General features: G+C 51.6%; 1 protein-coding gene across 1 annotated transcript in view; it reads left to right on the plus strand.

The window, feature by feature from the left end:
- The window catches only part of PGPEP1 (pyroglutamyl-peptidase I), a 36,495-nt gene extending 27,167 nt beyond the window's left edge, over positions 1-9,328 (plus strand). The window contains 3 exon segments of the mRNA XM_055430702.2: positions 308-540; positions 4,781-4,961; positions 4,963-9,328. Of these exon segments, the coding sequence (XP_055286677.2) occupies positions 308-540; positions 4,781-4,961; positions 4,963-5,079 (531 nt within the window). The 3' untranslated portion in view covers positions 5,080-9,328.
- The last annotated feature ends 3,388 nt before the right edge of the window (positions 9,329-12,716 follow it).

A 12,716-nucleotide genomic window follows, 5' to 3' on the forward strand; every position in this document is an offset into this window, starting at 1 on the left:
AATTGCCTTGAGCATAGTAGCTCGTAATTTATTTAGTAAACCCCCCTCCCCATGAATGGCCAATTAGATTGTTTCCAGTATTGTAATGACAAAGCTCCTATGAACATCTTGGCATATTTCACATTCTTGCATGTTTCAACTGGCACACCTTTCTGTAAGAGTGATTGTGGGATCTATTCCAGCAGCAAGATGTCAGAAAGCACCTAACCACCAGCAGAACTCTGTGAGAACACTGTCCACTCCTTGGCCTGGGGGGATTCCCCAGCCCACGACCAGCCCTTATCAAGCTGTACCCCTCTGTCTGCAGCTGGTGGTGCACGTAGGCGTGTCAGGCATGGCGACCGCAGTCACACTGGAGAAGTGTGGACACAACAAGGGCTACAGGGGCCTGGACAACTGCCGCTTCTGCCCCGGCTCCCAGTGCTGCGTGGAGGGCGGGCCTGAGAGCATTGACTCCATCATCGACATGGATGCTGTATGTGAGAGGGTCGCCACCCTGGGCCTAGATGTCTCAGTGGCCATTTCACAAGATGCAGGCAGGTAAGGCACCGTGGGCCCCCATGGTGTAGGTGTGAATGGGGTTTCCCTCCTATCAGCCCAGGCTGAGTGTTGACTAAGCCAAGTGTGCTTGACTGTGACCTCTTTGGGCCAAGTGCTAACTTATTTCTTTATTTACTTTTGGAAAGGTCATTGATTTACCACTTGATGGACTATTTATTTATTTTAAATTTTTTTTTAATTATGAAAGTGTGAAACACATTTACAGGAGACTTGGAAGATACAGAGCAAGGTTACACATAGTTCCACCATGTGTTAGTCACTCATTTGTGTCCGACTCTTTGGGATCTCATGGACTGTAGCCTGCCGGGTTCCTTTGTCCATGGAATTCTCCAGCCAACAATACTGGAGTGGCTTGCCATTACCTTCTCCAGGGGATTTTCCCAATCCAAGGATCGAACCCAGGTCTCCTGCATTGCAGGCAGATTCTTTACCACCTGAGCCACTAGAGGAGCCCAGTTCCTCTGTATATTACAACTATTAAGTAGATAAATTAAGATTTTTAGTTGGAATTTTAATATCAAATCTTCAAAAATTAATTGAATGTACAGAGAAGTAGAAGGATATAGCACTGAACTGAAAAGCACTGTGAACCAATTCAACATGATTAAGATTTATACAGTTTTCACAGAGCAGTAGGATGCAAATTCTGTTCAAGTTCCCATAGACTGCAAACTAGGAGACATTGGAACATGTCCAGGGACAAAACAAGGTACAAAAATGTCATGGTCTAAAGGTATTGAAATCAAAGCCTGGGCTATGTAAATAGTATGGTCGAGAAGAGTCTGACATGACTGGAGCGACTTAACATACACACATGCTAAGGCGCTTTAGTCATGCCCAACTCTTTGTGACCCCCCCTGGACTGAAGCCCGCCAGGCTCCTCTGTCCATGGGATTCTCCAGGCAAGAGTACTGGAGTGGGTTGCCATGGCCTCCTCCAGGTTTATTCCCGACCCAGGGATCGAACCAGCATCTCCTACATCTCCTGCACTGGCAGGCAGATTCTTTGCCATGGAGCCACCAGGCAAGCCCAGCGCACACACACATAATATTTTACACAGTAAACTTTACATAGGATTTCACGGTATATAATTCTCAACGTGCATAAGGCACACAGCTAAGTATATATTCATAACAGGTCCCATCTGCAACTCATTATGTGTGGCTCTGCCCACTTTTCCCAACCCAGGCCCCTGGCGTCTCCTGGCCGCGGCTCCGGCTGCCTCCCTCCTGTTCCTCCTGCCTCCTCTGCTCCAACCCTGATGGTCCTTCTCCCCTAGGCAGTCAGTTTCTATATTAGCTTCCTGTGGCTGCTGTAACCAATTACCATGTTGGTGGCTTAGAACAACAAACATTTATTCTCTCCCAGTTTGGAGGCTAGGAGTTCAAAATCAAGGTGTCAGCAGGGCTGGTTCCTTCTGGAGGGCCTGAGGGGGATCTCAGACCCTCTCCTGGCTTCTGGTGGCTTCTGACAACCCTGAATGTTCCATGGCTTGAGGTACTTTACCCCAAATCGCTGCCTTCATCTCCACATGGCTTCCTCCTGGTATGTGCCTCCACATGGCCTTCTTACAAGGACACCAGTCATTGGATAGAAGACTTACCCTCATCCAGTGTGACCTCATCTTAACCAATTATGTCTGCAAAACTCTATCTCCAAATCAGGCCACATTTTGATGTTCTAGGTGAACAGAAATTTGGAGGAGAAATTAACTATTCAGCCTATTAGAAAGTCTTTTATTAATTTAAGGCAGATGAAGTCCCTAACTTGCTTAATTCTTCCTGCAGTTCCCACTGCACCTCAAATAAAACCCCAACTCTCCGCCAGCCACAGGTCCTGTGTGGTCTGGCCGCTGTCCACCTCTCCAGCCTCCTCTGCCTCCACTGTCCCCTCATCCATTGCCTTCCACACCCACAAACCACTCTCCTGCTCCTCACACGCCCCAAGCTCACTGTAGCCTCAGGTCCTTTGCACGTGCTATGGCCTCCGCTCAGAACTCACTTCCCGCTGATCAGACTGTTTCGGGTCTTAACTCCACATGTTGGCTCTTTGGGAAGGCCTCCCCCGCCTCCCAGACTTGTCTGCTCTATGCCCTCTCAACACCAAGCCTCAGTTTCTCAACACTGTGTACACCTCACCAGCCCACAGGCAGCAGGTAGCAAGTTCAGTTGATGGGATGAAGAAGTAACTGAATTTACCATCAGTCTTTTTTTTTCTTTTTTTAACTGACGTGTAGTTGACATACAATATTATACATTACAGATGTACAGTACAGTGATTCACAATTTTAAAGGTGTATAGACTCCATTTATAGTTATTATAAAATATTGGCTATATTCCCTGTGTTGTACAATATACCCTCTATTTGTGTAGCCTATTTTATACCTAATAGCTTGTACCTCTTAATTCCCTACTCTTGCATTGTCCCTCCCTTCTCCCATCAGTCTTTTTTTAAAACATTTTTTTTTGACTGGGCCACACACATTGTGGGCCCTGTCAGTGAAAGCATGGAACCCTAACCACTAGGCCACCAGGAAACTCTCCTGAAGCTAATTTTAAGTTACTCAGATAACTCTGAAATATAGTGTTCCCATTGTGAAAGATTCTCTTGAACTCCCTCTCTCCCCACCTCATCCCCTGCCAGGGATCCCTCTGTTAAGTCAGAGACTTAAATCGTGACACTTCCTTCTTAGCCACACGTTTCTGTACACGTATAGGACACCTCGTGTGCTGTGTTTGCATTTTGTCTGTTTGGCTTTGCTTTTCCGTGGATGAGGTTACATGGTGTGGATTCCATGAGAGTCCCCTTCCTTGGTTTCATTGGTGGGCATGTGCTGAGGTCTTGCTGAGGTCTTGCTGAGTTCTGGCTTCCTATGGATCTACCACATGCCCTGTAAACCACTGCATGGTATTCCACTGTGCAGATGAACCAGTTTATTAGTCATTCCTCCGTCAGTGGACCGGCTTCCCTGGTGGCTCAGCTGGTAAGGAATCAGCCTGCACTGTGGGAGACTGGGTTGGGAAGATCCCCTGGAGAAGGGAGCGGCTACCCACTCCAGTGTTCTGGCCTGGAGAACCCCATGGGCTGTGTGGTCCATGGAGTCCCAAAGGGCCGGACACAGCTGGGCCTCTTTCACGTTCACTGTCAGCGGGCATCTAGGCGGTATCTTATTCTATTCAGGCCTCTATGACCAAAAAATCCCAACTGGATAGCTTGTAAACAGCAGAAAGTTATCACTTAGAATCCTGGAGGCAGGGAAGTTCAAGATCAAGGTGGCAGCCCAGTGACGTTCTGATGGAGGCCTTCCTACAGGTTGCAGACTGCTGACTGGCTGTGTCCTCCACAGGGTGGGAGGCGTTTGGGAGGGGACTGCCAGTGTTCACATTCTAGCAGTTTGCTTCCTGCTTTTCTGCTTTTACACATCATGCTGCAACAGATACCTTGTTCATCATTCTGCTGCCCTGGTGCACATGGTTCCTGAGATAGATTCTAAAATCTGGAAACATCAGGTCATAAAGTCTGTGCATTTGTAATTTTTTAAAAAATTGATTTACAATATTGTATTCATTTCTGCTGTACAGCAAAGTGATTCAGTTATATATATATCATATCTCTGTGTGTGTATGTATGCGTGAAAGTCTATCGGTTGTGTCCAACTCTTTGCCACCCCATGGACTGTAGCCTGCCAGGCTCTTCTGTCCATGGGATTCTCCAGGCCAGAATACTGGAGTGGGTAGCTGTTTCCTCCTCCAGGGGATCTTCCCAACCCAGTAACTGAAGCCAGGTCTCCCACATTGCAGGTGGCTCCTTTCCCCTCTGAGCCACCAGGGAAGCCCGTATCTATGTGTATGTGTATATATACATGGTATATATATATACATGTACATTCTTTTTTGTATTCTTTTCCATCACGGTTTATCACAGGACACTGAATATTGTCCACCTGTAATTTAACTGGCCTGCCAGATTGCCCTCCCCGGGGCAGTCTGCATCCCAACCAACAGCATCGCGTATTGCTTCTCTCTCCACATAGACACCAGCACTGGGAGTTATTGTTTTTGTTTTTTTCACTTTTGCTGCCTGGGGAGGGAGGGGCAGTATTCCATCTTGCAGATGACTGGTGAGGTTGAGGGGCTGTCTTACAATGGATTTGGATGGAACATTCACTCTCTAACCCCATTTTGGTCTCCCTCCTATCCCCCACGCCCTATGGCTTAGGTACCTCTGCGACTTCACCTACTATACCTCTCTGTACCAGAGTCACGGCCGCTCAGCCTTTGTTCATGTGCCCCCTCTGGGCAAGCCGTACAATGCAGACCAGTTGGGCCGGGCGCTTCGGGTCATCATTGAGGAGATGCTGGACCTCCTAGAGCAGTCAGAAGGCAAAATCAACTGTTGCCATGAACACTGATTGCTGCTCAGGCCTCCTGAGACCTCATCCTGCCAAGGACGCTGAGAGAGACATCTGCCCTCCGGGCCTGACCAGGGAAGACAAGCCCATCCAGCTGGGGGTCTGATTTGGATCAAATATGCCAGCTTGCACACCTCCTCTCCCTTTTTCTCTGCGTAAGCGCTGGTTGGTTTGAAGGCAGCAACTGAAGACTTTTTTTTTCTATTTCTCTTTGCACCTGGGGATACAGCTGGGGCAGTCAGAAAGCTGGGAAGTCCTGATCTCTACAGAGAACCCGGATCAGGTAGATCTCTACTCTGCAATCCCATGGCTGGGGACACCTGCTTTTCTAAGTCTATGGTGGAAGGATTCCAGAATTCCCTCTGTCCGTGACTGGTTTTTTCCCGAACTGAAAATCCTCACGAAGACCCTTTGCCCTGATCCATGTCCCAACAGCCTGGACAACTCCGGCAAGGACCAGCTTGGGATCTGGCATGGGTTCTTTTTCTTTCTTTCTTATTCTGTTTTTAAAAGCAATAGTGCCAGTTTGGGCGCAGAGTTATTTATATTCCCTTTGGTTAAAATGCGGGCTTTAGCCGAACACAAAAGTGTCTTCTCTCTTTCCTGGAGTGCAGCTGCTTCTGCCTCTGGCTTTGAACACTGCACCTACATTTTTTGTTTTTGGGGTGACATTAAGATCCCCTTGTTCAGCGGGGGTGGAGGCTAGGCCCTTGGCCAGACCACGGGGAGAGGGAGTTGCTGCTGCCCCAGGAGACTGAAAGGGTTGGCTAATCCTTTCAACACCTGAGCTGTGAACTGTTCCCACAGGACCTCCAGAGCCGGGCCACTGGTGGGAAAGCAGACTGTCATTTCAACACACACACTTTTATTTTTTTAATATGTAAAAATGTGTGGCAACTACAAACCTACACCACATCTGGCCTGGATTTTCAGTCTTGGTCTTGGGGACCAGCTTCTTGTTTTCCTTAAGAGGGGGACAGAATGGAGTCTGGGGGCTGAGCTCTGTGTGTGCTGGTGTGTTTGGCCAGAAGGGCTGCAGGGCAGCCAGTGAGCTTTTGTGTAGCTGGGTTTTGGACATGCCTTGGACTTGGTAAATTTTTATCTTACTCCCTGATGACTTTGAACTGACCAGCCAGGGATGCACATCTCCCAGGAGGCAACTAAATTCAGCTGGACCTTGACACCCATCAGAGAGAGAGGGTTGGCAGCAGCAACCATAAGGAAAACAACCGTTTGGAAAGTATTCTTCTATTTCTTTGGAGAACACGCAGCTTTATCACTACCCTATGTGTGAAGCGTGCTGGTGACTGATGTGGTGTTAGATCATGTTGGTATTTCCCAGCAGGTGGTTCTTTTGAAAACAGCTGAGCTTTTTGTTTTGTTTTCTTAAATGTTCACCCTCTCTCCCTCCTGTTCCGATGCCCAAGGTAGTTGCTGCCTCTGCTGAGCTGCTGTGTCACTCGGAAACCAGGTTGATGGGTTTCTGAGTGCAATGCATTTTCTGAGTCCTGTGTTTTCTCTGGAAGGGAAGAGTGATGTGGGGTCAGCATATGGCAGTGGGTGTGGACCATGCCTTGTGGGGTGAAATGGTCAGGACCTTCTCCCTCCTCCATCCAGCCCTCCCTCCTCTGCACCCCAAGTCTGTGTCTGCAATCTCCCGAGGAATCTGGAGTGCAGGACGTCGTTGCATCTACTCAGTCAGCCAGCTTCTGTGAGCAGAGCTTGTGGCTCTTTTAAATGAGGGTCTCCCAGAGGTCTCATTCAGAATGGCATTAAACTCTAACGAGCTCTGTTCTCTAAAGGTCTGATCTGGGGGACTCTGAGGAAAAAGTGGATCTAGGCAAGCTGGAGAGGGAGGGGGGGCTGGAAGTGAGTCAGGTTTGAGCTAAGCAGGGTACCCACTGGAACCCAGACACACCATCCCCAGGTTCTGCATTTTCATCTTTCTTTTGTCCTCATTTCTTCTCTCTGTTTAAAGCAACATGAGATTTAACCACTTAGAGATATAACTTAATGTCCGATCATTATCGAGTGTGTGTGTGTCATTTTTGTGTTCCTGCAACAGTGTTAGATTTCCTCATCGAGTCAAGCCAAAACCTTGTCCTTGTTCACGATGCAGAGCATATAGCTCATTTTTATTTAATCAGACAGCCATTAAATATTTCACTCGCTCCCTGCCAGCTTTTTAATGTTCCTGTTTTAATTATTTTTATCTTTTTCTTTTTGGGCAAATTCATCCATTTACTTCATGGCGTATCTGTCTGCATTTGTTGGGTCCTGGACTGAAATTTCCTTGTATAAGACAGGCGGGCCAAGTCCCATTACTTCTCCCTTGTCATTTCAGAGTCTCAGATTGTGGGGGCGGGGGGCGCAGAAGAGGCAAAGGGAAGGTTCTGTGAAGTGAGTGCAGTCTGGCAGGTATGAAGGTGAGCAATGCAAGAAGGGGCGGGTGCAGTGAGCGTTAACGTGAAAAGGTGGGCTGAGCAATGTCGTGGGAAGGCTGGTGGAGGAAAGGTGAAAAGTGATGCTGAAAGATGGAGGGGGTCCTGCCTCTGATAAGCTCCTGAGGGGGGTGCAGAGGTGGGGGATGGCGTCAGGTAATGGCCTCTCCCTTAAGATGCCAGAACCTCGGCCCCTTATAACTTTATTCTTTTCTCAGACCCTTTGCTTCCCTCCTTCCCACCAAAGAGAAGGTCGGTGGTCTGTGCATGAGTATGTAGTTTGAAAAAGAAATTTCAACGAGTGGATAGAAAGCAAGCAAGGTGGGAAGAAGCAGCAATCCCAGTGGGTGAACTGGGCTTGCTGCCACCCAGCTCATGTGGTCCAGTCAAGAAACAGTCAAGGTCCCCGGCCACTGAGAGACACAGGGCCACGTGGCAGTGGGGGGAGGTGGGAACCCCCAGTCAGTGCCACGTCTTTGGGGGAAAGGTCAGACTCTGACCTCTCTGATAGTTTCAGCAAGAAAAATAGTTTTTAGCTACCCTGCTCTTTGCTGGTGTGAAAACTTCTCGAACAGAAAGGACCTGCTCAGGGGGATGACTCGAAAAGTATGGGTGTGATGCCTTTTTGTCATCTTGGAAGTTTCTGCCAAGAAGCCAGGCCAGAGATTGTGCCTGTGCACCCCCCAGGCCTGTGCTCCCCGCCCCCTTCCTGACTCAGGGGTACCCGGGAGGGGGAGGGGAGCTGCTCCTGGAAACTGACCCACCACACAGGCCTCTTTTTTCTCTGCTGCTGTCTAGACTGTTGACCTTTGACCTCCCCGCCCCTTGGAGTGTCTGAACCCAGAAGTCCCTTGTCGGGGTTGGTGGAACAAAGCCTCATTCATCTCTGTGGCCCCAGCCTCCCCACTGAGACCACTGAGAGCTCTCCTGAGCCTGCAGCCAGCATGGGGCACTGATGGAGGTGCCTCCTTTCGTGGCCACGAGCCCCATGGCCTTCATCCACAGGCTTCTGTGGAGCTGCAAAGGGCTTTGGTTTTATATCCCCAATTAAATTTCCCTTCTCCTGGAACAAGTGCCTGGTAAAGGGCCTGGGGCTGCCACCCGGAGGAGAAGCGTCTCCATTTCTGCAGAAAGGAAGTGTGTTAGAGGCCAGAATCCCCCTCACAACTCCACGGCTTGTGAGTCACTTCTTGGATGAACGCCACCCAGAGACCCCATCCTCCAATTCGGGGGCAGTGGTCGCAGCTGAGTTTCAGGAGCTCCCAGACCTGCAGGGGCTCCAGTCCAGCCTGAGCTGCTTCCTGCACTTGAAATCCGTTTCCCCTCCTCCCTCTCCTCACCCAAGCCTTCCCTTCAGCTGCTGAGATCCACAGAAGCACCTCCCCCGCAGCACACTCGGGGCACGGAGAGGGGAGACAGGACGGGAAACAGAGAGACACCCCAGGCCCCGGCTCCCGCTTCCCTGGGTGGGGCTCACCCAGGCCCTTCACGGGGGCGGGACCCTGGCCAGGGGTTTTCGTGGAAGCCCCAGGGAAGGCTTGGGGAATCAGGCTCTCTGCCCGCAGGGCGTGGCTGGAGCCACAGGAGGTCCATCTGGGTCTTGGGGGGTGCCCGGCATGTTTCCAGGGCTCCCTCCACATCTCAGGTTTCTGTCTTGTCTTAAATGTCTCTCCAGGAAGAACCCTGCCTCCTGGGGGTGACCCTGTGTCCTGTCCCCAAAGGAGAGTCCAGCCCCTGCAGCCTTGCGGTGGCCTCTCCCCGACCCCAGGGAGACCCCTTGAGTGCCTTGTCTGAAAGCCCCACGTCTGGGACTCCAGGCCGGGCAAGGGTCTGCCGGACTTTGCTAAGGGCTGGGCCCCGGGAGACAGTAAACTTGCCATCCCAGAAAGCAAATAAAACAATTAAAATCTGCCATCTCTTGTGTGTCTTTATGAGCAGCTGGCGTCCACTAGGGTCACCTCAGCCCGGGGTTGCTGTCTGGCAGGGGGGCCTGAAGCACCAGGGTTTCTGTCCTCGGCGTGTGGCCTGTGCTTGGTTTGTAGGGGCTGCTACGAGTGTGCCGAACGGACAATGAGGAGAGCGATTCTGTACTGAGTGTTCTTCCTCCTACAACCAACCCCCTGCCTTTGTTTTGATGCCCAGAGAGGTGTGACTTGCCTACGGTCACACAGTGGGGGTGGGGGGCGTGCAGGAATTTTAATCGTGATCACCTTGATCCCTAGGGTGTGTGGAATCCCGCTGTGGAGATGCCATTACCACTTTTTACAGATGAGGAAACGAGCCTTTGTCAGTTTAAACCCAGATCCCAGGGAGAGAAGGAGTGAGAATGGGAACCCAAGCTGGCTTCCCTGGAGCTGAGAAACTTAAATTCTAGAAACAGGATTCGGTCATCCCCCTGTGTCTGTCCTCAGCCAGAAGGGGGATATTCCAGGGCCAATGGCCTTCTAAGAAGAAAGGGCTTCAGCAATAAGGAAATGGCTTGTCTTTGGGAACATGGGTCCCAGGGGATGGGGTACCAGCTCCAAGTCCCTGAGGTCCCAGGGTCTACACACCTCCCAGTGCATAAGTAAGGTACGGGAGGTAGGGGACAATCTGAGTCCCACTTCTCTGAGCCTCAGTTTCCCCATACTCAGGTGTGTTGTGTGAGCTCTGGCACATAGCAGTTACTTAATAAGTACAGATATTATTACTTCCTCCTCTAGGAAGCCCTCCTGGCTGTCTAGGTGCCTCCTCTGCCTCCCATAGCTGCCTGCCCCCCACCCCATCCCCATGCCACCATGCTCTGGGTAGTAACTGACAGGTCCTGTGGGAGCCCTGAGGACAGTCAGATCTGTCTGAGGTCCCCTGTTGTGTGGCACCCAGCAGAGCACAGGGTATGTAATGGTGGTGATGGTTTAGTCACTAAGTCCTGTCTGACTCTTGCGACTGTAACCCTCCAGGCTCTTCTGTCCATGAGATTCTTCCAGCAAGAATACAGGAGTGGGTTGCCATTTCCTTCTTCAGGGGATCTTCCCAAACCAGAGATAAAGCCCATGTCTCCTGTGGCTCCTGCACTGGAGAGCCAGTGCCACTGAGCCAACTGGGAAGGCCTTTGTGTACATATAAGCCCATATACATGTATGTATGTATATATGTGTGTGTGTTAAGTCGCTTCAGTCACGTCTGACTCTGTGTGACCCCATGGACTGTAGCCTGCCAGGCTCTTCTGTCCATTGGATTTGCCAGGTAAGAATACTGTAGGGGGTTGCCATTTCCTTCCCTCGGGGAACTTCCCTACCCAGGGATCAAATCTGTGTCTCCTGCATTTGCAGGCAGATTCTTTACCGACTGAGCCACCAGGGAAGCCCTGGGTATGGAATAGCCGTGCAATAAACGCCTGGGAAACCCCAAATCAGTGTGGAAGGATTTCCGATGAAATGTCTCTTTCCCATTGCCCACTCTGGAAACCAGGTCTTTATCTCAGAGGTAACCCCCTGTCAGCAGTTTCCTGGGTATCACTGGGTTGCCATTTCCTCCTCCTGGGGGATCTTCCCAATCCAGGGATCCAACACGCGTTGCTTTTCTGTCTCCTGCTTTGGCAGGCGGATTCTTTACCACTGAGCTACCTGTGAAGCCACTCGCGAGGTTCGATCCCTGGTTCGGGAAAAAACCCCTGAAGGAGGAAATGGCAACCCACTTCAGTATTCTTGCCTGGAAAATTCCATGAGCAGAGGAGTCTGGCGGGCTTCAGTCCGTGGGGCTCGCAAAGAGTCGGACACGGCTGAGTGAGCGCACACTCAACTATCCGAGAGAGGAGAGGCGGGAGTGCTGGGTGTTCCGTCCCTCCGCCAGCAGGGGGCGCGGGGAGGCGCGGAGCCTGGGGAAGGGGGAGGGGGTGTCGAGCTCCTGAAGGTCAGGCACCGCCTCCAGCTGAGGCCCCATCCTGCCAGTTCTCTGCCCCGAGAGCCCTGTCTTTACTTGGCTGAGTCACCTAAGAATTGCCTACTGTGCGCTGGGCTTTGGACTGGAGACACACCAGGAAACCAACAGCTCCTGGTCTCGGAGTACAGTACAGGGGGTCCCAGCGGTGATGGACAGACAGGCAGCTGAAGGGTCCGGGGCATATTCAGGGAGGCTCATTCAAGGGTCGGGCTTAGCCCCTTCAACAGCGTTTCCCTCAGCTCTCGCCTGGATATTCTCCGTCTTAAGGTGAGGGTCTCAGACCAGCGTCCTCCCAGCCCTTCCGACCTGCCTGGGCCCGCGCCGCCTCTCATGCTCCCAGTGGCCCACCGGAGAGAGCTAGACTCTCATGCCGGACATCTGGACCCTTTTCCCTGGTCTCTGCTGACCCCAGTTTGTCTTTTCTGCCTGGAAGTCCCCCCTCTTCCATTTACACCTAGAGAACTCCTATGCATTCCTCAAAACCCTAAGTTTTGGGGGAAGATGCTGAGGTCACCTTGGGACACTTTGAGTGGGATGGGTCTGGGAAGGGGTAAGAAGGGCAAAGTACCACACCGGAAACCCCAAGCTAGTCCTTCTCCCACACCCTCTCTAACCTTCCTACGGGTGCCTTCCTGCCCTGGCACCTTGCCAGGCATTCAGCAATTTCTGCAAGTGCCCAGATCTGCCTGGACATGTCCTGGTCCCCCAGAAGACAAAAAGGGTGGGTTCAGGCTGCCCCCCAAACCCCACACATACGCGCACACACACACACATACACACACTGTGGTATTGGTGGCGAGAAAACGGAAACAGAAATGCAGTGAGGTCCAGGTAGGGCAGAGGGAGTGAGGGAGGCAGAAGAGATGTGGACATTCCCTAGCTGTTTTTTCTTCTAAGCTGCCGTGTTTAGGGTGAGGACACCCAGAGACAGAGAGGTCCCCACACAGCCAAGGAGGAGGACTTGGGGTACTGGGTGGCTGGACCTCTACTCTGAGTGACCCACAGGGCTGCCCCATCCTGGGCTTCAGTTTCCCCTGTGTCAGGGAGCTGACTTCCACATGCTCACACAGCAAGTGCTCCATAAATGCCCATGGTCTGTGGAACCATTACAGGAACTGGCATGCAAACCAGGGTGCTGGAGCAGGCCGTGTGGGGGCGGCTTGGGGTTCCGGGCAGTGAGCATGTGGGGCCTCAAGCCCGAGGCCTCAGCTGACCCACTTCCTGCCTGGCCTGGGCTGTCTTGGTGACCCCTGCCCCCCGTGGCCAGGAACCCACACAGCTGGTCCCAGGGTCTGAGCTGACCACTTCCGTCCCCCTTTCCTCCTGCAGTCCAGCGCGCCCTGCTGACTCATACTCAGCTGGCCTCATCCTTCCCCAACTA

The sequence above is a fragment of the Moschus berezovskii genome, chromosome 8 (assembly GCF_049115385.1).
Source record: "Moschus berezovskii isolate FMDL1 chromosome 8, NW_MosBer_1.0, whole genome shotgun sequence".
NCBI lineage: Eukaryota > Metazoa > Chordata > Mammalia > Artiodactyla > Moschidae > Moschus > Moschus berezovskii.